Raw genomic sequence first — 25,752 nt, 5'->3', positions numbered from 1 at the left:
TGTCATTGTCGGCTATACTTTGTTTCATAATACATTCTTGATAAATCTAATTATGTATAATAAATAATTTTAATATTATTACTAATTTTTGCATTAAAACGATCAATAAGATTTTACATTACTATACTTTAACATGTAAATTAAAAACTAATCACAAACTTAATATTGATAAATAAATATTACAATATTTATGATATTGCAGGTAATTTGAAACAAAAAAAATATTAGTTATTGACTTGTATTTGTTTTTTTATGTATACATTAATAAACAAATAAATCATTGATAAAAGGAAAAATTGTACAAAATAATCCCACATTTTGCTTATGTTGTTTGAATTATTCCTACTATTGATTATTTCTAAACAGTCTAATTTTTGTGTAATTTTTTATTGACAACATCCATTGATACATTTTAACCGACTATTTTAGGTACTTATCACCAAAGAGGAAATACAGGTAAACCAACGAAGAAGCATGAGGAAGAAGAAATTAGTGTAATGGTTAGTAGGAACTTACAGTAGCCGGTTAAAATGTATAAAGAGGTGCTGTCAGCAAAAAATATAAAAAGGTTGGATTATTTAGAAATAATCAATTATAAGAATTATTCAGAACAAATGGGCAATAAATAAAATTATTTAGGACAATTTTTTCCAATAAAAAAAACACATGAACAATTTTTCAAGTTTAAAATTAAAAGTACATTGCACCTCAATATTAAGATTGCCTATCTATTATCTTTGTTTTAAATATTTGCATCTAATTGTAATATAGTACTCCCTCCGAACCAATTTAGATGTCCCATTTGTTTGGGTACGGTTATTAAGGATGCTGTGGGGTCCATTAAAAATAGTATGTAGTAAAGGGTAAGTAGTGAAGGGTAGTTGGGTAAATAAGGTATATGGGGGTATATTCTTAATTACTTGTGTGAACTAAGGATATTTAGGTAAAAAAAATTGACAAAAATAGAAATGAAACAACTAAAAAGACTTTACCAAATAAGGAAATGGGACAACTAAATTGGTTCGGAAGGAGTATTATATATTTGTATGAGATTGTAATATGAAAAAAATTATTATGAGTTGCAAGTGTAATTGTAGAGAAAAAGTAGGATATATTCTTGCTGTGGATTTGGACAAGCTTTCACTTATATGGTATTTTGACTTTTTGTTTGGTTATTGCAGATCTTGAATTTTGGTTGCCTTAGCTTCTCTTCTCTTCTTTAAGGCTACTGTTTACCAGAGCCTACATGCACAAGTTGCTACTTGCTAGATTCCATATTTTTTTCACTATGATATTCCTTGTATTATCATGATTTTTCAAAACTAGTTTATTACTTCTAAGAAACTTTAATGGATTTTGGTTTAATTAGTTTGATGTACATCAAAAAATAATATATTTTTATAAATCAAAAGTCAAAATTAAGTTTATTTTATTACTCGTATTTATTTTTGAGTTTAAGGTAATAGTTAATTGGGAGTCAAGAACTTAGGTAACACTAAAATTGAGAAAATGAGGTGTTTAAAACAGATCCAATGATTTTATATTTACCTAATTTTATATGGAAATTCGACTTTAATCTGAATTTAAAACAGATTTAAAATTACATAAAATTCAATGTGAACACAAGATCTGATTTAGACTGACTCGAAATACATGACCCAAAATAAACTTGATGATTCGAATAATCACCACTAAATGAAGTATAATTGTGTGAAGCAATAGTGTTTCGCATTAATATAGTTTATTATCAAACTACATAGTGAATTGCACACCTAAATTTGAATAAAATTATGAAGTTAGTGTAGGACATGAATTGACATTTGAAACCAATTAATTAACCAATTTACGCAAAAATTCATTTATAGAACTGATTTATGTTTTATAAATTTACGTCGAAATATTAAGATACAAGTTTATAAGGGTCAATTGTTTGGATAAACACATAACTTACATCAAACTGAAAATTATTTAGATATTGTGTACCAACTTTTAAATAGGGCGAATATACACTACTACTTGTCTCTTATTGCTTTCATTTAACTTTTAGAATTATTCCTTTTATTTAGTTTTATTTTTATGTTTGAAATGAATTCGGCAATCACTTTTAATCTCGTCTATAAATTTTAACTTTTTCTTAAAAAAAGTTCCATAAAATAGCATTGTACTTTTGGAATTTAAGTTGCCGTAACATTAATGCCCAAAAAACATTAGATTATACGTTAACTTATGAAATTTCATTTTTACCCTTGTCTATTCTCATTAAAATACAATAATCTTATTTCCTTAAAATTCCACAAAATAACATTATACTTTTTGGAATTTAAGTTGTCATAACATTAGTGCCCAAAAACTGTTAAATTATACATTAAGTTGTAAAATTCCAAAAGTATAATGCTATTTGTGGAATTTTTTTTAAAATTTGCTACTACTGACCTTTTACAGAAGTTCGCGCCTACCATGTAAAATATCCCATAATAATATCATTCACATAATTTAATTTTTTTTCTTCATTTATTATTTTAAAATATTAAAACAACATATTTTCTCTTTAATGTTAATTGAGAGGATAAAAAGTGGAGTATATATCTATGGACAAGAGTAGACGATGCAAGGCAAGAAAAGTGAGAATGAGAGGGTGAGAATAAAATGATGAAAGGGAAGAAACGAAAAGATTAGGGTTGCTCCCGGGTCTAGTAGCATGATGGGTTGTTGGGTGTCACAATTCACTATTTATAACTGTCATTTTATAAATCCTATTTCTCCTTCTGAATTAATTTCCTATTCGTTGCTGTTCTTTTCTATCACTTTCTTCTTCTCTGTGCTGCACCCCTCAGCCCTGCAGGCCCTCTCTCCTTTCTCTCCTCTCCTTTTTTTTTGTGTTATTGTGTGGACTACCTCTGTAGGGTACCCGCCCAACTCCTTTTGGACTTGCCTTTGGCTTTAGCTTTGGCCTTTGGTTCATTTTTATCGGAAATATAGTGCAAAAATAAGATTATATCGTATCATATAGGCCGTATTATAAAGGTTTTTAAATTTATCGAATCGATATTACCTGCATTATAAAGGTGTAAGAAAATTATGTTTTAGACTGTTTCAAGCTATATTTGAAGATTTAGGCCAAAATTTAATGATACAATAACCGCATCACCCATTATTATATTACTAAGTCTATTGCCGCAATCGTGACAATTACCTTATTTTTACACCATGTTTTAGATTGCTAATGATGATAATAGGAAAATGTGTATAGCCATTGTGTGCTAGCTAGCTCCTTTATTCTGTATATTGCTCCTATTGATCTTTTCTTTTGATTTCTCACCCTAGCCAATAAGTCAAAGATCATATGTTTTTGTAGTTTTGTTTACTTTTAGGATATTTTCATAATTAAATCTTTAGGATGTTATATTTTTTATACTTTCTCTCGTTCCAATTTATTTATAATGTTTGTTTTTTTACGTAGTTTAATGTATCATTTTAATTATTTATATTTCTAATTATATTTAATAAAAATTTATAAAAATTTGATATTAATAATCTTTGTAATGAGATGAATCAAACAAGATCTCACTTGACTATAGTTTAACTTATAGATTAAAAACTAATTACAAATTAAGAGTAATGAATGAATACTGTAATTTTTCTAATGTTGCAACTAATATGAAACGAAGGACATAGTGTTTGCAAACAAAATTTAATATTTTTTCCGTTCTATAATACTTGCTACATTGAGAAAATCCTAGTAAATAACGGTTATTTTTGAGATTAATAAATCACCCTTATGTGGTAGGATGTGATAGGATAAGAGTTTTGTTGTTTTAATTTATCTTTTTTGATTTTTTTATTTTAATATTATTTTTTTTTGTCTTTTTGTGGTGATTTACAAATTACGGTTATTAATTAGGAATTTTTGTGCTACATTTGAATAGTAATACTATATATTTATCATTAATTTTATTTTGGTAATTCGAACTCATGCATAAAAAATAACATTCATGAATTATTGTTTAATTGGTCTTAAAACCTAGTATTTTAATATGTAATTTTCATAATTTTTCGTTTCGTTAAAATAGAAATATTTAATTACAATATATATTGAATTACGTGAAAAAGAATTGAAGTAAATACTAAATAATTATTAATACATAATAAAGATAGTGCGATTTTATTAGGTTTGCCTCAATGGCTATATTTTGTTGCAATTATTAAGCAAGGACAAAATGCATGAGTTATATTGATCATTGCACAAAGAAATAGAAAGTTATTAGAATAATTACACTTTTAAATGTTGTTACAAGTTTTACAACAACCATAAGCACAAATATATTCACCAAATTAACTAAAATGTTGTTTCCTTTGAGTTTGGTTAGTGACGACCATGCCCAAAGCCATGCCAAACTTACCAACAAGATAGATTAGCCAAACTATGTAATTCATGGAAATGATTCATAACACCAAACATCATCATTGTGCATTTCCATTGTGCACATCTTCCTCGACTTCTAATTGGAACGTACGTGCATGAAGACGCCCCGGATTTTTGACCTTAAACTTTAGGAAGGGAGTTAACACAAGATTTTTAGTCATCCAATTATCATTCTTCAACGTCCTTATCGCAATAATTCGTTGGAAATCTATGACAACAAAAATAAGTAAAAAACTGAAAGTAAGTCGGAAATAGTTTATCTTATTGATCGCCATATTATGATCAAAACTATTGTGTAATATCAAAATTTAAATGAGTATATATAGCAAAAGAAAATTAAAATAAAGTTGTAGGAGGTATTAAGTAGTTTTAATTATATGTTTGAGAATACAAGTTGCATGGGTTTAAATATATATAGGGTGATTTTAAGACTCAATTTAGAGTTTGTAATTACGAAAATTAAATTTTAAAATATAATTTCATGTTGTAGAGCTTGACTAACGAAATGCGGGGTTTACTACTTTAATGGGACTTTAGACCGCGCGTAACATTAAGTACGGCTTTAAATGCGGTAGAGTCAAGCTACTCATCAAATTTCAGTGTAGAATTGGTCTCTCTATATATATCGAGTTTTAATTTCAAATGATTGCGGTTGACAGAATTAGTAATTTTAAAATATATTTTACTTTTTGCGGAGATTACAGACTATTCTAAAGAAAGAGGAAAAATTAGGTGAGAATCAAATACAAGATCTTTACTAAAAATGATGCTTACTTTCTAACTAAAATAAAATCCGATTCTCTAATCATCTTGGAATTAAATTAACATTATTTAGTCCAAAAATAAAGATGAAAGGAATTTATAATCAATTAAATAAGGGAAAAATCTGAAAAGGGAAACAAGGAGGAGGTTAGTGTTTTGTATACTAGTCTTTAAGCAAGAGGAGTAAATAAATGTAAAGGTTTTAAAGGGGAACGACGTTGAATATTTCCTTCTTTGTGAAATAAGTTACAACTCGTCTTGTATAAAATCGTTTTATTATGAGGTAGACATATGTAATTAGTCCACTTATCTAATTTGATCACTTTAAAATCGTAAGTAATCAATTTAACAAACTAAATGTATATTGATCAGCTCAATAGAAGGTTAATAAAAGATCGTAGAAGGTTCCCTTATGATTATGAAGGGAAGAATAATTGGAGGTGTATATGTAGTCTTACCCACAAACATAATGATCGTTTGTATAACCATAGAAGCAAACTTGCCATTGTCTCCAACAAGCTCTCAATGCGCTAGGGTTTGGTTGGTCTAGTACCTTGTATGTTGTGAAGTCTTTTAAGGCCCATATGAGTGGTGTACATTGTGTACACTCGGTTTTGTGGAGGTGTGGTGATGATATATGTAGTGTTGGATATGATTTAAGAGTTGGTTTTGTATTGAAGGATAATCATGGGTTGAAGTATAGGTTGTTTGAGTGAGCAATGCGCTAAAGTGTTTCAACAATCATTATCGATTGCTCGGCCAAACGGTAGTTTAGGCGAACAAGTCTAACGTGATAAGGAGAGTATTCTTAATTTTGGCAAGCAGATTGGCAAAATCGGAGGTCGAATGTACTAGACGACAAATGCTTGGGCGAGTATGTCTTATGCAACGTGATTTTTTCGACTTTTTGAGTTTTTTGTTTTGTTTAGCCATGATTTTGTAGGTTGGATATACTCTCTTCCTATTGAATTTCTTTCATAAGAGGTCCATGTATTCAATAACTTCAAATTTGTTCACCAATCAATAATGAAAACACATTAACGATGACATATTTCTAATTGGGTGAATTAGTTAAATTTTTATGTAATTATATAATTCATTTTCACATAGTTGTTCTTAATTGAGAAACTAAGTTTCATTGTCATCCACAACATTAAAAAAATTCTACCTAAATGGTGTAAGATTATAAACACTATAATTTAACATTGTGTGTGTTTGAATGAAGGGAATATTAGAGTATATACATATGTTGAAGCCTCAACCAAATAGTCAAGCAGATATGTTATATACTCCAACAGCCCTAAAATATTATATACTCTCAACAAACTCTTATATCATTCGATCATCTCAATGATATATTTCATAGAGTAACTTCACATAATCAACAACACAAAGAAGAATTACACAACGACATACAAATATGTAATTACAAGAAAAATTCAAGTTTTTTCACAAAAACATAAAAAAATCAACACAAACCACCCTCAAACAAAAGCCCATAAAAGAAAGAAATCATTATAAGCCCAATGAATCTCGCCTAAAACAAGGTTTGGCCCACAAAAGAAGAAAAAAGTGTTTATAATTCAAACATGAGTATCAGCTGGTTTGTAGAAAGGAGGAGGAGGAGCAGGAGAGGTAGGGAATGATCCCGGAGGCGGTACTGGAGCTCCAAGAACCTGGGAACGAGCTTCCTCTCTTCCTCTTTTCCTACCAAGGAAGTAACACCCAATTCCCAATAATATGCTAAACAATATCAACGGTAGAGATACAACCAATACCAATGCCATTTTTTGTATTTGATTGTTCAAATTCAAAGAATTTTTATGTGGGTAAGAAATTGAAGGAAAGAAAACAGAGATTTATGGAGGAATATATGGAGTTTTTTAATGGAGGAATAGATTCGTTAATCAAACAAGTGAAGTTTGTTATGTTATCTTATGTATGCTTGTTTGATCATGTAACCTTTTTAAACTTTTAAAATTCAACGGGAATGTGCTCAACGTTCAAGACCCATGGGCCATGTGGTAACGGATACTTAGGATTGCTGGTGGACCCTCACATTAATTGGTGTTGGTTGCAATAGAGCTACTCTTGTGAGAGACTGTTTCTTGGTGAGACGATCTCACGATAAGAAATTCATATGCTATGCTAATAATTTGTATTATTGGACTATTTAATCTATGTATATGACACGTTTCACGATGAAACCGTCTCATACAAGAATTTGTAGTTGCAGTAGGGGTGTTTAAAATCAAATATTGGATCGATTTGGATTAGGAAATTCGGGTTTTGGTTATTCGGATGATGAAAGTTGAAAAAATGATTCAGTTTCGATCTGGAATAATCTAATATCTGCAATCTTGCTATTCGGTTTAATTCAGATAGAATACCGGGTATCCACTTTTAATTACTTTTTAACCTTTTTTTAAAAAAATTAGGTTTTTTATAACATAAATATTTAAGTTTAGTTTGCACTATTTTATTGAATTAGACACTTCCTTATTACTTGTACGTTTATCTTTTTATTGAAAATTCAATTTGACTATTTACCAATACTATTTTCTTTATTCGACACATCTTTACATTAACCCTTTTAATAAAAAATAGAAGTACATCATTAACCCCATCATTTATCTCATAGTATCATCTAAATTCGGTTAATATTAAAATTTTCCTCACAACCAAATAAAATTAATGATGCTTTCTACATAATCTTGTGGTTGGATATAAATTTCCTGACCATCATTCCAATAAGAGAATTAATATATACACTTAAATTCACGGCACAATCCACATATTCCCCATAAGTTGGCTTTCACTATAAAGTTGTGCAATCTTCTTAAGAAAAGTGTTGCTTTGTTACAATTGCATTTTCTAGGCTGGAAGGAATTTTGCCTTGCTGTATCTCATGCTACCCACATTGAGGTCGAGTAAAGTAGCCAAAAGAGTATAACTAGAAAACTAATCCAAAGGGTTAAGGCATCTTTTTATTTATCGGAAAGTTTAGCTCGCTTAGGTACAAATAGTTGGTTTGGTGGTCAAGCCATCTAAAACTAATGTTTGGTAAATTACTTGGTTGAAACAACATATTGTTACGAATGGCCTAATTTACAATAAGCTGCTCCCATCAGTATGTTCAAAATCAGCTAATCAAATCAACAATTCCAATCAGTTATCAGTTATTTGTAAACACGCTCTATATAAAATTAAAAAGAACAAAGAGAATAAAGGTTAAATTCACCTTTACAAATCAAACAAGCCGAATAAAACACAACGAAACAATAAAAAGAAAAGGGGCTTTTAATAAAATAGTATACCATCAGAAAATTGACCAATAGTATGTTGCCACTTGGCTCCGTAAGCAATGTGAGTATGTGACTACAACCTGATGTGGAATATGACTTGTGAATGGGAAAAGAGAGATTTTGAGAAGCAGAATTTGATTTGTATATATGTATGCATAATATAACATAAGTAGTTGATATACAAGGTTGGCAAGCAATCAACCATTATGTGTTCTGCTCATTTTACAGTATACAATACAATATACAGTATAGTATACAGTATACACCCACAAAATGACCAAATAAGTATATCAAATGGAAAACAAATATGCACATTTATATTAGCTGCAATACAGATCTGTAAACTCAGATTTATACGTATATCTCAGTATTTAAACCATTGTTTTGTGCTCAACTGTCGAAACATTGATCTGGTAGTAAAATCGTGCCCTTATTACCTGCAAAATAGAACATACAATGAACCTAAGCGTGCTTATTTCAATAGTATTTGTTGACTGTTGTTACAGACGACCACATCTATCTCCGGGCTGGCCTAAGCCAAGATCCATGTCGTTTGATTAAAAACTCAATAATGTAGGGTTGTGCAAGAAATAAAACCGATGAATGATAGTAGAGTTGGTTCAACGCACACATATAGAGGTGAATGTTCGGCCCACCCTATACTTATATCCTAGATTTTTCACTCACGTCATGATCGAGCCCGCCCTATACTATGCGATTTTTGAACACGTAAGTTGTCGCTATTGTATTTCAGAAAATCAGGTTCAACAAATGTATGGGAAAAGCAAAAGCTTATACTAAATTCACATAGATTCTATATAAGCACACATATTTTTCTTAATGAAGATTATAATCGAACCCAAGATCTTCAAACCATTTCCAAAAACATTTAATTCATATTCTTAGGCGAGCAGCCCTTATAGCAATAGAAAACGGCCTACTTATAGCCTTCTTTTCCTCCCGCTCGCAGTAGTTTTAAGATCATCAGATAAGGATTTCCATTTTCTTTTATGGGTAAATTCTTGGACTATAGAAAAAGTATAGGACATTCTATATACTCCCTCCTATTCACCCTATTAGTCCCGATTTAAAGGGTAAATAATTTAAAAAAACCTAACCCAAAATAGCAATGGGACATTTAGAGCGACTTAGCCAAAAACAGAAATAAGACATTGTCAATAGATTACTGACCTTTTTTGTTGGTTACATTGATCATATCTTCGGATACCAATCTTTCGCAATGCTCGAAGGTGAGATGCAATCTCCTGTATTAGCTTCTCCTCCCCATTTTTCAGTGTGTTGATCGAATTCTCAAGGATCGAACGGTCAGCTTCAAGTGCTTGTAATCTCTTACTTAGGATAGATACTTCGCTCGCTAGACATATAATATCAGCCTCTTTAAGGATTAATGCACTTTGTTCAGCACCAGCAGACTTGGACCTTTCGAAAGAACGCATACGTCTTACTAAACTATGACAACTTCCGATCATGGTGAAGCCGCCTTTCTGTGATATTACACCATTCTCATCGATTCTATTCTTCACTTCTTGACCGTCTTCAGAAGGTTTTTCACATGAATCTATCCCACGTTGATTACAACACAAAACACTTAACCTCGTTTCCAAACTATTTAGACGCTCCAAAATATGGTTTTTTTCGTTTTCGATTTCGAACAATGGCTCGTGTAAATTACTCTCGAGGTTTCCAGTGAAGACGTTCAAGTCATTAGGATCACTTATACTTGCAATTGGTGCAGAGTCGACAAGGTTTTCCGATGCAGATTCGTTCGGATATTTGTTTCGATAATCCTCGAGCTCTGCCTCTAAATCTTGAATTTCTTTCTCCTTTTCGGTTAAAAGTTCGTTCAACTTATCCAATGCTTCGATGTCGTACTCGGCTTGTTCTTCCATCATCCTTAGATCATGTGAGGCTTCCATTTGTAGAGCAGCTTTCTCTTCCTGCAATCTCGTAATCATAGCCATTGTTTCGTTTGCTGCAATTGCTGAGGCATTTCTTTCTTCCTCCAACTCTTTCAGCAAAGTAATCAAAAACATCTTATCGTGTTCATGTTGTCGTTTCAACCGATCAAGTTCAGTTTCTCCTTCAATTTCACCGACAGTACTGAAATCTAAAGACTCAACTCCGGACTCATTTCTATCAAGTGAGGACTTGGAATCATTTCTCTCGAGTGAAAGCTTTTTTTGAAGAAATTTCATTCCGATTGAAGTAGATGAATCGCCCGTCTTGATCTCATCGAGATTTCGAGATGGCCTAGGGCTAGGACTCAATATGTCGTTATAAGGAAACTCGGATCCTCTAGACAATTGTGAAAGCAATAGCATCAAATCAGGACTGATTCTTGGTGATTCCTTCCCACTAAGCTGCTCGGCCAATTTACCCGAGAATTGCCTGCTCCTGCTGCTAATTGCTAGCTTATATGCATCACCAAGTTCCAATTGATTTGGCATAGACAAAACACCATCCTTGGGTTCAGGCTTAATATTCAAACTGTTCGAATCTGCGGCAATTTGCAAGGATTCCGACTCTCGGGTTTTATCAGCCGCAGGAATCAATGTTTGCACAACTACAGCTTCTTTAATGTCAAAGTCCTTCGAGTCTTCGGTGTCATCTTTTTCCGATAAAATTGTCGCGTCTTCGATATTTGCTGCAAGAGACAGATAGCAGGGGTTTAAAATCTGACAGGGAGGAACAGGTTTCAGGGATGTTGACAAGCCGAACAAACAAGCACACAAAAATATGTAATCTCCTAGACCGAGCAAAACTGATCCAACCGTGATTACCCAAACTGTAATTGAAGCGAAATGATAAAATCATGAGGGTCGGGTCTTGTCTCAGTGGAGCACATACCAGTTTTCCTAACTAAGGTCTTGGGTTCAATTCTCACTGCCCGCTCACCTTTTAAAATTAAGCCACTTAAAAAGAACCAAATATAACCCAACTAAGTATTACTATGAAACAATTTAAGACTCATTTCCCGATGTGGTTGTGCCTCAAATACGACTTGAAGTAAACAAACTAGTCTTTACGACCTTTTGGCAACCGCTACTCAAAATTTCCTTCAAATCGATTACAATCAAGACTCATTCTCGGATTTCCATTATACATGTTTAATGTCATCTAGTAACAACTGAGGCAATGGAAACATCAATGAAATAAGAAAATGGCATTATGCTTCAATGACATTGCAAAATATACAACTAATAAGGGAATAAAAAGCATATAACAGGGGAAATCACGGGTTTACCTCCTTCTACCGGAGAACTAATAGAGACATTCCCATCATTCGCTGACTCCAACAAAACATTGCTTTTTGTTGAATCTATTGATGTAGATGGATCAACTTTACTATCGACTTCCTGCCAATCAAGTTCTTCCGATCCATGGCTTATAGTAGTCGACGGAGGTGCTACTGCAGGACTGTAAGGCAAATCAGATTTATCAGATTGCACCACATGTATTGATTCTGAGGGTTCGGATGACAAATCCAGATCAAGTGGCTTTTCGTACCCAAATTCATCTTCCGATGCAGCATTGAATGGTTTCATTGGTGTAGAATCTAATATCAAATCTCTTAGAGGATCATTAGAAATCAGTGCTTTAATGTCTTCAGCATCAGATATCTGAATATCGGATTCAGTGTGAGAGGTGACTTTCAGCTCTGTGTATCCAAATTAAACCAAATAATTTTTAGTTTTTCCTCCAAAATCAACCAATATGGATGCAATGATTTTACTTCCTTTTTCATGTCAGTCTACACTAAATTGTGCCACAATGACATTGCAAAAACATGTCCCTTATTTCATGGGTCAAAGATTTATACTTTTTTGATTTCGGGTTATAATGGACTATATTAAATGGCTTGTTAAATTTCATGCACTTAAATTTATGTTAAGTTGCATATGATGTTCGTAACCAAGGGTCAATTAGAAACAACCTCTTTATAGGTATGTTGAGTACATCTGACACCCAAACTCCACTTATGTGGGGAACATTTCATGGCGTTGGGGCTACAGAATGTTATTGACAGTGCAAAAATATTTAGATCTACAATTGGGGAATAACAACATAACATTGGGAAAACAAGGGGTTACCTCCGTCTATTGGAAAATCGATCAAGACGATCCCATCATTCGGTGACTCCAACAAAGTATTGCTTTTCGTTGAATCTGTTGATGTAGATGGATAAACCTTATTATCTACTTCCTGCCAACTAAGTTCTTCCAATCCATGGCCAATATGCACACTTGTAGGACTGTTAGGCTTTTCATAGGCATATTCATCTTCAGATACAGCGGTAAATGGTTTCATTGGTGTAGAATCTAATATCAAATCTCGTAAAGGATCATTAGAAATCAATGATTTCATGTCTTCAGCATCAGATATACGATTATCCAATTCAGTGTCGGAGGTAACTTTCAGCTCTGTGTATTCACATTGAACCAAAGAATCCTTAGATTTTCCTCCAAAATCAGCCAATGAATGCAATGACTTTACTTCCTTTTTCATGTCAGTAAGATCTTGACTACAATCTCGACTCAAAAAAGGCGAGTCGATATCCACATCGTCTAACCCAGTCGACCTAGTTTGAAGTAATGAATGGGCATGACATCTCGAAGTCCATAACTCATTACAACAACAACAATGTTTCATGTCGAAGCTCTTGGTCTTACGATCACCGGTCACGTGGTTATCGTCAAAACCACTAAGATCTTCTCCGCCCAATTTACCAACCAACAATCTATAAGTTTCAGAATTCGATTTATCTTTCGTAGCAAACGAGAATAGGCAGCTTTCACACATGCCATGGACATCAACAAGCTTCTCATGGAAATGACAATAAACCAAGGATGAGATTTCTAACTTATGATTACCACATATCATATCCCAATAAAATCCAACCTTTTCACCTCCTAGAATATGATCAATCCTTGAACATAGCAAACAAGGAATAGGCAATTCGCAATAACGAGCAAATTTCGCGATTAGGTATCCAAAAATTCCATAGACAAACAACATAACAATGAGTACCCATTCAAGAAGAGCTGATCCCAAAACCGAAGTGAAGGATCTCGAGTGTTTTTGCGAATCTGATGACAAAAGGTTTCTTCCACCCATTTTCAAGAAGATTACTAAATCATTTGCAGAACACAGATTAAAGGTAAAAGTAGGTCGAGCATTATACACCCAAGAGAGAAACAGAATTGCTGGTGGAAAGCTGAAGAGAACACAAGCAGGAAACAAATCATACACCATGAAATTTAAAGACCAAACAGGCATCAAAAGTGCTTCAAATGGGTGATACAAGTCAATAAACCCATTACAAATCTAACCTATACTAGCTCATAAACAACCTTAATTCTATGTTAACTATGTCTGATACAGTTACGCTTCCAAGTGTCGGATACGTCTAAATATTTAATTTTTGTTTAAATGCCATACCAATGTTCGAGCATAGATGATCGGACACGGGTATGTTAAGCCAAATGAAGAGTCCAAGTAACATAGCATTAATTCAACAGCAAGAGATACAATAAGTTATAAACTGAGATACAAATCATCAAATGTCAACCTACATGCAAGTAAAATTAGCAATATCACAGTAGAACCCTAAGAATAAATCATACAAAGTTGGGTTCTTAATCACAATAACCATATCAAACAAGAAATTCAGCAGCTGAGATATACAAAATTCCATTGTCTAAATCAAAACCCAGGAAGCTCTTTGAATTGTTCGATTATAAACAACCAAATTTCAATCTTAAACAAATAATCATAAGAAATGAAAAAAAAAAAAAAAAGGATCAACAAAACAAAAACTTTCAAATAAACTGATCCTATTTAAGTTGAAATCCAAAACCCATCAAAATGAAAGAAGGATTGAAAAGAATTCTTACATATTCAGTAGAACAACCAAAACCCATAAAGCATTGAATTCTCTAAACTACTCTTGAATTTCAGATAATCAAAGGGCTTCAATTCAAAAGAAAAATGCAAAAAAAGGTTTGTACTTCTGAGTCTTGACACTTTCACATGAAAGAGAATGATTTTTGTAATAGAAAAGGGCAATGGAAGTTGAAATCCAGTGAAGACAGATCTGCACGTAGTTATCAATGGAGGGTCAAAAGAGATCAAAATGCCGATTATTAAGAAAAAGAAAGTCGGCTGACCGAAAGTTTATGAAAATCCCAAAAATATGTTAGTTAAGTACAGATTTTGTCTTCTCTTGATCTTTCTGTATTTTAGAACCTTGGAACTATTTTTAGGTAGAAAGGATTGAAATGATTAGGAATTGGTTAATGACAAAGAAAAGTTGTATGAAGATTCTTTAGTTGTATCATTAGATATTTAGGTTGCATCCTATTACTCTTTTTGTTAATCCAAAATTGTTACTTTCTCCCTTTTAAATAGCACTATATATCATTTATGTTTATTTTATATATTACGGCTAATGTATAAGAAAATATATTATCAAGTGGAATCTAGTTTGAATTATCTAATTATATGCTTTCATAACACTAACTTTTTATAATTATTAGATGTATATAGTTTAATATATAAATAATCAAAATAAGACATTGGATTGCGTATGAAATTAAATATTGCAAGTATAATAGAAAGGAGAAAATATATGAAAAAATTCATGTTTTATATTGCTATTTGTATTGAGTAGTAGACTAGTAGGTGAAAAATATCCAAATAAAGTTTGAATAAGTTTTTTAAAATTGTCTTATTAAGATTTTTTTATTGGTCTCTTGAATAAGAGTTATGTAGCATTTTCAATGGAATATTATAGTATGTAGATGAGATACGGTCATATACATAAAGATCTTGATATTGTGTTGATGAGAATAGGAGTTAAAAATTTAAATATTTTTCTTTGTGTAACAGATAACCGTGCATTACAAATTAAATCTTTGTTTGTAGTTATTTTGAAGAATTAATAATGTTGGACATGAAAATGAGGTCTTCTATTACTAAGAAATATAAACTCATATTCGTATTAAGTCGACATTTTAGAACTTGTTAGCCGAAAGTGATGTGAAATGTTTAGATGATGTCATGGTCATTAACTCATTACTCACAAAAGGCTAGTTTGAGTGTATTGTCTTCATTTGATTCATACTCACACACTAGAACAATTTAAGTGTAGATGAAATTGTACATAATTTTGCCGAAATTAATATTAAATACAATTAATAATCACATAAAATATAGAAATACAAAATCCATAACATAATATACTAGTATATGAGCAATAATAAACAATAAAAATATTATAGTAATAATTTATAATTAAAAATAAATAAAGATTGAACGACCTTAGAGAAACGCATAAATTATGTTGTTTCACCAATATTAAGTCGCATGAACTTTGGAGTCTGACGTTGGCCAAATCACATAAACATGTGTTTCGGAGGGGTATAGATTTTTTTCGAAATTCAACAAAATCTAAGGTTAGGAAGTATCTCTTGATACCATGTAGTTCGTTTATAGTAAAATTATTTGAATCCTAAAGCTCTACATAAAAAAAAAAGAAAAAAAAAAAGAGTTTAAGAGAGTTTCAAGGAGATTTAGAGAAATAAAGTAAGTTTGAGAGTGTTTAGAAAGGGGAGGGAGATAATTTTAAAATAAAAAAAGTTACCTAGAATAAATATTTTTCTATAATAATCTTACTTATTAATTAACCATGAAATAATTCAAATTTTAAGGTATATTTGCCTAAAGTATACTCGATAATCGGATGACTTGCTATAGCAAGTTTAATTTTTTTAAAGAAAAAGATAAATTAAAATAAAATGTCGAAAAAAATGTAAAATTTTTTTTTATTTTTTTATTATTCAAAATTTTTTATGTAAATTTTCCAAATTTTTCTCTAGTTTTACATTAATTTTCAACTTACTTTTTTGGTAAATTATCAATTATAACGAGTCATTTTGTTACCCAAGTTTACTCTAGACAAATAACCTTTAAAGTTTGAATTATTCATGTTTAATCAATAGATTGTATTATTATAGAAAAATTAAGAAAAAAATAAGATTATGTTAAGTAATACTTCCCTTAAAATAACACAAAAACTTGATATCTTTAAGGTCAAAATTTTAAGTAATGTTACCCAATTAGCACGTGTAACAACATTTTAATTTTTTGGACATTTATCAATTTTGATCTTAAAGGTAGAAGATCAAAAAAAATATTCAAATTGCTACATGCACAAATTAGACCGGCCCAAATTGACGGTTTTATTATGAGATCGTCTTATCCAAGACGAGTTATTCATATAAAAGTGAGACAAATAAAAAACGAGTAATAAAACAATAAATTCATATATAAGGAGGGGTATTGGTGTCAATTGAAAATAATCTCAAAATTTGACCTAAATACCCCTTATCGCCCTGTTGCAACCCTAAGCTGCAATTCCCATCTAAACCCTCCGACGTTTTGCAATCTGTAGTAATCTTCTCCTCATTATTGTTTGCCCCTTTGTAAATTCTTTCCATTTTCCCTCAATTCCTTCATTACCCTTCTTCTCTTACTCTCTTTAATTTCATCATCTCCCCGCCATTTTTCTCTCTCCTCCCACTTTCGAATTTCCGTTAACTCTTCCCTTTTTTCTGTCCCTTCTTCAATAATATTCAATTCTGATTCTGGGTTTTCTTCTAGATTTATGTCAGATTATCTACTATCTGGGTTCTATGATCTGTATTTCAATGATTGTGAAATACCCTGTTCAAATTTTTCTGAAATTTGAAGTTTAATTGATGGATCAAAGCTGGGATCTTCTGAGTTAGGGTTAGTTGATCATAAGGTACTGTTGTTTATTGTCTTTTTATTGATTCATTTTATTGTTTATGGTAATACCCACTTAATTGTTTGAGCTAATTTTCTGTTTACTGAAGTTCATTTGAGGAATGTACTTTGAATTGCCACTTGGGTATTTGGAATTTTGAAGTTTGTTGAATTCTTTTAGACAATAATAAATTTTACCTTGAAGTATGATTTGCACTTTTTCTTGGTATTTTATAACAAATAGCAGACACACACACACACACACACACACAAAAAAACCTTCAAGAAAATTTCATGGAAGAAGAAACTTCAGGATCAGACTTAAACTCCAAATGAATGTTGATCACTTATCAAGCTTACTGACTAATGGTGAAATCTGATGAAGATGAGTTATATGTCATTGCTTATTTCAACTAACAATTACATCATTTGTATGAACTGTCACTATAGTGATGTGTGTGTCAACTTTGTTCATAAAGAGAGTGTAATAACCTTGATGCCTATAAGCTTCAACAAGCGTTGCAAATTTGTGTCTTGAAGCTTGTTTTAGGCCATATATTGACCGGGTTTAAAATTCTGTAAGACATCTTCTGATCTTTATGAACACTTGGTCGTGTAAAACGACATTGTTTACATCTAATTGATATATTGGTTACTGCTTGCTTGCTGCAACTTGTCATTTTGACAACAAATGAAAAGGTTTCTTCTTAATCCGCTCCATAATTCTGATTGTGTCCCTTGCTACTAGTTTTACTTTGAAGTCTTTAAGTGAACCATCAGACTTAAGCTTAACTTTAAAACCCACTAGCAATCTATGGATTTTTATGCACGTTGGAAGTAGGGATGGCAACGGGTCGGATCCGGGTCGGGTCCAGGTGGACCCGGATCCGGATCCGTTTTCAAGAGCAGGATCCAGATACGGACCCGGATCCGCGGGTCCAATTTCACAAGACCCAGATCCGGATCCGTGGGTACTGCGGATCCAGTACCGGATCCGGGTCCAGTTTTAATTTTTTTTTTTTTTTAAATATGTTTAGATTGCAATTAAAGCGATATTTAATAGACTAATGTTAATAATATGTATAATTTCACAATGAATCACCATAAAAAACATTATACAACTTAAAATTGTCTTCAAAATATCCAACAAACACATTCAAAATAACTTCGTCAATCATTCATGTTCTTAAATCTTAATCATCCAATGTTCCCAATTTGTCAAAATTCTTCAACACTAACATCGTCAATATCCTACAAACCAAAAAAAATTAATTAATAGATGCAATTTATAAAAATTTAAAAATTACAATATAAGATTATAAATTTATAACGCAAAATAATTACCATATCAAGATTGTCCAATATTTCCACATCCTCACCATCTTCGTTGATAGTTGAACAAGCATAAGTTCCTTCAAAATTAACTTCAATAACGAAAAATGTAATTACATTAGTTAGTAAAATATGGACTAAATGTGCAAATTAGTATAAAATTACCTTTGACATCATCGACCATCCAATTTTGCAAGCACATCAAAGCCTCCACTGTTTGAGAATGAAGCCTAGACCGGTGAGCGCTTACTACCCTTCCACCCGTGCTAAATGCACTTTCCGAAGCAACCGATGAAACAGGAATTGCAAGAATGTCTTTGGCAATTTTTCTTAAAGTTGGGTAGGTTTGGTCTATCTTCCACCATGCAAGTATATTAAAATCATTTTTCTCCGGCAAAGTACGACTCTCTAGGTATTGATCAATTTCACTTTTAATGGGCACATAATCAATTTTTTGTCTCTTAGTCCTAGCGAAATCATCCTCATCACCAAGATCCTCAAGTTGTGTCTCCACTGGAGAACTTTCATTCACATTACATTGACTTTTATACTCATCGAAAAGATTATAAAGAGTATTTCTTACTCTTTCCACTTTAGCATTGGCATCATCTCCATAGAGTTTCTTAAAATAATGCACCACACAATCCATCTTATTTCTCGGATCTAAAATGCCCGCAATGGCCAAAAGCTCATCAGTATGATCCCAATATTTGTCAAACTTTTCTACCATTTTCTCAGCCATTTTTTTAATAATCTCACAATTGTCATTTTCCCTCCACTTAGTTAATGCAAGTTTAATCTCACAAACATTACGAAAATACAAATTTGAAGTTGGATAATTTCTACCAGAAAAAACCTTAGTTGCCTTGTAGAATATTTCCAACTTTTGACAAACAAGAGTAGCCATTTGCCAATCATGATCACTAGGCACATCAAAATTCAACCTTCTATGTAGACGTTTCAACTTATTAAAAACTTCTTTAAAAGGCAAACAAGTGTCAAGCAAATCATATGTGGAGTTCCACCTAGTTTTACAATCAAGACTCACCCTTTTAGGTTTACTCACATTCAAAAGGCGACAAGCTTCCTCAAACTTTTCAATTCTTTTAGGAGTAGACATCCAAAATGCAACACAATCTCGAACTTTGCAAATAGCAGAATCAATGACATCTAAACCATCTCTCACAATCAAGTTAAGAATGTGAGCACTACACCTCATATGCAAAAAATCTCCACTCAACATTAAAGAACTACTTTCTAATTTATCCATCAAGACATTCATCATTGCATCATTTGTGGTAGCATTATCAACAACAATAGAAGAGATTTTATTTTCCAAGGTGAATTGGGAAAAACAATCCAATAATATCTTGGCAAGAACCCCTTTGTTATGTGGGTATGGAACATAACAAAACCTAAACAAAATTCACACACCAACATGGATTCAAAATTAAATAAAATTCACATAACTTGGCAATGAAATTTAAATGAAAGGAAAATAAATTACCTTAGGGTTCTATTATGTAAAACCCATTCTTCATCAATGAAATGTGACGTCACAGCCATATAACCTTTTTTTTGAGTAGAGGCGGTCCACATGTCAGTTGTTATTGCAATTCTACCCTCATTACGCTCAAGCAAGACTTTAAGAGAGCTCCTCTCGGTGTTGTACGTTTTTATCACATCATTTTTCAATGTGTTTCTCGAAATCATCTTAAAGTTGTCATTTAAACTCCTCACAAAGTTTCTAAAACCTATGTGGTCAACCATTGATAAAGGATACTCATGCATTACCACCATTTTCATCAATTCTTTCCTTGATACTTCTTGATCAAAAACCACTTTCTTTGGCTTTTCATTAACTGCTAAGTAAGTAGATCCATCGATTTCTCTTTTCACTTTTAATTGTGATTGATTAGATGCAAGGTTTAAATGTCTACTTGAACATGTTTTTTTAGCATGTTTAAGAAGATGTGAAGTTCCACTACTTCCTTTGTAGGAAAGTATTTTCTTACAAGTCTTACATTTTGCCATTTGTACACCATTTACATGTACAAGATCAAAATAAGTCCATGCTTCTGAAGTTAATTTCTTACTTTTAGCACTACTTTGTTCAGTAGATTCATTCTGAACATCAACATTACCCTCAAATTCCCCATATGATTCATGAATATGATGCTCAATAGGTTGACTAGAAGCACCATCAATTCCATCATTTTGATTATCCATTTGCTAAACTCAACAATACACTGTGATAAATTTACTAGTCATCATCAAACACTAAACTCAAATACATCAACAAAAATCAAAGTTTACCATTGAACTCAACATAAATCAACATAAATCAAGCACCAAACTCAAATACATCAACATTAATCAACCACTAAACACAATTAAACTCAAATACATCAACATTAATCAACCACTAAACACAATTAAACTCAAATACATCAACATTAATCAACCACTAAACACAACTAAACTCAAATACATCAACAAAAATCAAAATTTACCATTGAACTCAACATAAATCAACATAAATCAAGCACCAAACTCAAATACATCAACATTAATCAACCACTAAACACAATTAAACTCAAATACATCAACATTAATCAACCACTAAACACAATTAAACTCAAATACATCAACATTAATCAACCACTAAACACAACTAAACTCAAATACATCAACATAAATCAAAATTTACCATTGAACTCCACATAAATCAACATAAATCAAGCACCAAACTTAAATAAATCAACCACTAAACTCAACATTAGACATATATCTACTACTCAACATAAATCAAAAGTAATGTAGGAAAAAAAAAAAAAAAAAAAAAAAAAACTAGGTTTTGCATTTCGAAAATCGAAACCTGCTGCTGCTGGGCCGCTGTCTGTATGGCCGCTGGGCGCTGGCTGAGCTGAGGGTCGATGCAGATTGCAAAGCAGAGGGAGCGAGGGAGACTTGAAGTCTGGAGAGTGGAGAGGATGGCTGCTGGCCTGCTGCGGCTGTGCGGCACTGGAGGAGAAGAAGAGATTAGAGAACGTAGGTAGGGTTCTTAACTTGAAGTCTGGAGACTAGGAGAGGATGACTTGCAGTGCTGCGGTTCAAAAGAGTAGTGAATAATGAATTAATGATATTGATATAAAAAAAAAAAAAAAAAAAATTTAAAAAAACGGATCCTTTAGATCCGCGGGTCCGGATCTGGGTATTTTTCCCAGACCCGGACCCGGACCCGTGAAATTAAATAGGACCCGTATCCGACCCGGATCCGACGGGTCTATATTTTTAGGACCCAGATCCGTGAAAACGGATACGGATCCACGGATCCGGGTCGGGTCCAGTACCCATTGCCATCCCTAGTTGGAAGTGTCGCAGTTTCAATTGCAGCCAATGGTTTTTCATGGCTTCAACCCAGTGGGGGTCATTTGCTGCTTCTAGGTAGTATGTAGGCTCAGTATATTGCTTGTGATGATTGGCTATCTGCTCATTATGTGTTCTGAGCATGTTACTGTTTTAGATTCTAGTGTCGTGTGATGACTTCCTTATGTGTTTTGTTTATTCTGTCTCGCAGACTGTTGATGGCATTGGTGACTAAACATTGTTGAAGCTAGTTCAGTTGCTTTCTATTTTGATTGTGGTTCTGAAGATTGCAACTGGTAGTCTTCAGTTATGGCGAACCATGAGTTGATCCATGGAAAAAATCATGGAGGGGATTTAGGTCATGACAAGCAGTTAGTGCATGCACATAATCATAGCATAGGTCTTGAACATACTCACAAACATGATTTGGTTATGGGACAAGAGCATGAGCAGGAACTGGATCTAGGACACTCCCACAACCAAGATGAACTGGCTTTGGAACAGAGCCATGATGTTGAACCGAGTGATGATCATTATGAGCAAGGTAATAACTTGCTCATGGAGCGTAAGCCTAGTCATGATTGCCATGATTTTTCTTCCCAAAACGAGTTAGCTTTAATAGAGCACAATGAACTAGCTGTTACAAGCAATCATGATCTAGATGAGAATTTGGAATTAGATATAGTTCAGAGCAATGAAATGGCTATTGAAGCTGTCGATGATCTTGATGTTCAGGAGCCAGAGTATGTACTTGATTCTGATCATGTTGTTCAAGCTCGTGCTCTGGTTGTTAGCCCTGGCCATGAGCTTCATGTGGGACAGGAATTCCCGGATGTCAAGAGCTGTCGCAGGGCTTTAAGGGATACTGCAATTGCTCTACACTTTGAAATGCAGACTATCAAATCTGATAAAACTCGTTTCACAGCAAAATGTGCAGCGGAAGGATGCCCCTGGCGTGTCCATGCTGCAAAGCTTCCCGCAGTTCCTACTTTCACAATCAGGACTCTTCATGAGGTTCATACATGCAACGGTATAGGTCATCTTGGCCACCAGCAAGCATCAGTTCAGTGGGTGGCAAACTCTGTCGAACAACGTTTGAGAGAGAATCCTAATTATAGACCCAAGGAAATACTAGAAGAGATCCATCGCATACACGGGATCACCTTGTCATACAAGCAAGCCTGGCGGGGAAAGGAGCGTATCATGGCAGCTATGCGTGGATCCTTTGAAGAAGGATATCGACTTTTACCCCAATATTGTGAGCAAATTAAACTTACAAATCCTGGTAGTATTGCTTCTGTTTATGGTAATGCAGCTGACAATTGCTTTCAGCGGCTCTTTGTTTCATTCCAAGCATCTATTTATGGTTTCCTAAATGCTTGTCGGCCCCTTATTGGGCTTGATAGAACCTATTTGAAAAGCAAGTACTTGGGTACCTTGTTGTTGGCCACTGGTTTTGATGGGGATGGAGCTCTTTTTCCTTTGGCTTTTGGTGTAGTCGATGAGGAAAATGACGAGAATTGGATGTGGTTTCTGTCAGAACTTCACAATCTTCTCGAGGTGAATACCGAAAACATGCCAAGGCTCACCATTTTGTCTGACAGGCAAGAGGCTATTGTGGAAGGCGTGGAAGCGAATTTTCCTACTGCTTTTCATGGATTTTGCATGCGCCATTTGAGTGAAAGCTTCCGTAAAGAGTTCAATAACACCATGCTCGTCAATCTTTTATGGGAAGCTGCTCAAGCACTCACTATTATCGAATTTGAGGCAAAAATTCTCGAAATCGAAGAGATATCACCAGACGCTGCATATTGGATTCGAAAAGTTCCTTCTCGTTTGTGGGCTACAGCCTATTTTGAAGGCACTCGATTCGGGCATCTGACTGCCAACATAGTGGAATCGCTAAATAGCTGGCTTCTGGAAGCTTCCGGGCTTCCTATCATTCAGATGATGGAGTGCATACGGAGACAGCTAATGACATGGTTTAACGAACGACGTGAGACAAGCATGCAGTGGACATCGATACTTGTTCCTACTGCTGAACGGTGTGTTGCAGAGGCGATTGAGCGTGCTCGTTCTTATCAAGTACTTCGTGCTAATGAGGCGGAATTCGAAGTTATAACCCATGAAGGATCAAATTTTGTGGATATTAGAAACCGATGCTGTCTTTGTCGAGGATGGCAGCTGTATGGGCTGCCGTGTGCCCATGCTGTGGCAGCGCTTCTTTCATGCAGGCAGAATGTTCATCGTTTCACAGAAAGTTGTTTCACTGTCACGACTTATAGGAAAACCTACTCTCAGACTATCCATCCGATCCCAGACAAGTCCTTATGGAAGGAGATGACTGAAGCGGCCTCAGATAGCAGCAAATCTGTCGAGGTAATCATAAACCCACCCAAGTCTCTTCGTCCACCTGGAAGACCGAGAAAGAAGAGAGTTCGAGCTGAAGATCGTGGTCGTGTAAAGCGGGTTGTGCATTGTAGCCGCTGCAATCAGACAGGCCATTTCAGAACTACATGTGCAGCACCTATATGAAGTATTTATGCCACATTTTTAGTTTAACTAGAATAGCTACTCAATATAGTGTCTTGCCTGTTATTAGGGAGAAATTGTGAACAAAAATGCATGAGTATCACATGTTATATACCTATTTTTAGTGAATAATGCAATGTAAAGAAAAACCTTATTACTATTTTATAATGTTAAATGCTTAGATTCAAATTTCTACCTCATTAGTTTGTTGGAATTTGATTTGATCAAACCATGTAATTTTTTTAAACTATGAGAAAAAATCAATTGAACACGAGTATATATGTGATTAGACATGTTAACTTTTAAATGACACCTAAATTGAAAATGATCAATTATCATCATCTTCCTATCCAGTGTATCCTGCTCATAGAAAAACTATGGATAGGGTCTGGGGAGGGAAGGACACCGGCAACTCATACCCATAAAGGAGAACGTGGTCAAAGGAGTCTCCTGGCAACTCATCCAATTTATTACTAACCTCCTCTCTAGTTTTTGCTACCAGCACTATGTCGTCAGCGAATAGCATGCACCACGGTACCGTCTCCCAAATAGATTTAGAAATCTCTTTCATAATGACAGTAGAAATGAAAGGGCTTAGAGTCGATCCCTGATGTAGTCCAACTTTAACCGGAAAAGGTTCTGTTATCCCCACCGGAGTTTGGATGTTTGTCCAAACTCTGTCATACATATCCCGTATAGCCTCGATGTACACTGAAGAAATACCTCTAGCCTTGAGGCTATCCCAAATGACACGTCGTAGTATGCTATCTACGCTTTCTCCAAGTCAATGAACACCATATGCAGATCTTTCTTTCGCTCCTTATATTTTTCCATCAGTCTCCTCAAAACATGAATTGCCTCAATGGTTGACCTTCCTGGCATAAAACCGAATTGGTTCTCTCTAATCACCGTTTCTTGTCTAATTCTCCTCTCTATTACTCTTTTTCACAATTTCATTGTGTGGCTTAAATTGAAAAGGATCTTATTAGAAAAATTAAAGAGCAGGTTAAATCCAATTATAGTTCTAACCTACTATTTTGATCCAATTTGAAGAATTGGAAAATAGTGAATCAAATCCAAACATAATTCTCGCTTGCTAATTTAACCCACTACTTAACCTTTATCCACGATGACCATGAAAAAGCTAAAAACTCGAAATCACCATCTAGATTAAAATTAAAAACTTTGGTCCATGTAAAATTTTCCAAAAAATTTCTTTTT

The 25,752-nt window shown here is 33.5% G+C and overlaps 3 protein-coding genes across 4 annotated transcripts; 1 reads left to right on the top strand and 2 right to left on the bottom strand.

The window, feature by feature from the left end:
- Nucleotides 1–6,359: 6,359 nt before the first annotated feature.
- Nucleotides 6,360–7,128, bottom strand: LOC130828256 (uncharacterized). The gene has a single exon (XM_057694117.1). It carries the CDS (start codon nucleotides 6,970–6,972, stop codon nucleotides 6,769–6,771), a length of 204 nt encoding a protein of 67 aa, XP_057550100.1. The 5' UTR covers nucleotides 6,973–7,128; the 3' UTR covers nucleotides 6,360–6,768.
- A 1,480-nt stretch (nucleotides 7,129–8,608) lies between these two features.
- LOC130828255 (myosin-binding protein 1-like) lies at nucleotides 8,609–14,825 on the bottom strand. 2 transcript variants are annotated; one of them, XM_057694116.1, is made up of 6 exons: nucleotides 14,406–14,824; nucleotides 12,603–13,726; nucleotides 12,019–12,169; nucleotides 11,756–11,928; nucleotides 9,682–11,155; nucleotides 8,609–8,927 (listed from the first exon to the last, which is right to left on the bottom strand). In XM_057694116.1, exons 2-6 carry the CDS (start codon nucleotides 13,624–13,626, stop codon nucleotides 8,924–8,926), a joined length of 2,826 nt encoding a protein of 941 aa, XP_057550099.1. In that variant the 5' UTR covers nucleotides 13,627–13,726; nucleotides 14,406–14,824; the 3' UTR covers nucleotides 8,609–8,923. The 2 variants fall into 2 exon arrangements, with proteins under 2 accessions (XP_057550099.1, XP_057550098.1); XM_057694115.1 differs by having other exon boundaries at nucleotides 11,756–12,169; nucleotides 14,406–14,825.
- Nucleotides 14,826–16,884: 2,059 nt separating this feature from the next.
- LOC130828254 (uncharacterized) lies at nucleotides 16,885–24,744 on the top strand. Its single transcript, XM_057694114.1, has 2 exons — nucleotides 16,885–17,317; nucleotides 22,211–24,744. The coding sequence occupies exon 2, from the start codon at nucleotides 22,309–22,311 to the stop codon at nucleotides 24,532–24,534; it is 2,226 nt and encodes a 741-aa protein (XP_057550097.1). The 5' UTR covers nucleotides 16,885–17,317; nucleotides 22,211–22,308; the 3' UTR covers nucleotides 24,535–24,744.
- The last annotated feature ends 1,008 nt before the right edge of the window (nucleotides 24,745–25,752 follow it).

This window comes from Amaranthus tricolor, chromosome 12 (genome assembly GCF_026212465.1).
Source record: "Amaranthus tricolor cultivar Red isolate AtriRed21 chromosome 12, ASM2621246v1, whole genome shotgun sequence".
Lineage (NCBI taxonomy): Eukaryota > Viridiplantae > Streptophyta > Magnoliopsida > Caryophyllales > Amaranthaceae > Amaranthus > Amaranthus tricolor.
Note: the sequence above shows the minus strand (reverse complement) of the source record. Positions and strands in the feature narration are given on the sequence as shown.

What these genes read in the sequence shown, in the direction of transcription:
- LOC130828256 (XM_057694117.1), bottom strand. Translation starts at nt 6,972, where the DNA reads ATGGCATTGGTATTGGTTGTATCTCTACCGTTGATATTGTTTAGCATA.
- LOC130828255 (XM_057694115.1), bottom strand. Translation starts at nt 13,626, where the DNA reads ATGGGTGGAAGAAACCTTTTGTCATCAGATTCGCAAAAACACTCGAGA. An exon ending in CGATTTTCCAATAGACGGAG is followed by an intron (nt 12,170 to 12,602) that starts GTAACCCCTTGT and finishes TTGGATACACAG; the next exon opens with AGCTGAAAGTCACCTCTCAC. An exon ending in TAGTTCTCCGGTAGAAGGAG is followed by an intron (nt 11,156 to 11,755) that starts GTAAACCCGTGA and finishes TGTCTCTTGCAG; the next exon opens with CAAATATCGAAGACGCGACA.
- LOC130828254 (XM_057694114.1), top strand. Translation starts at nt 22,309, where the DNA reads ATGGCGAACCATGAGTTGATCCATGGAAAAAATCATGGAGGGGATTTA.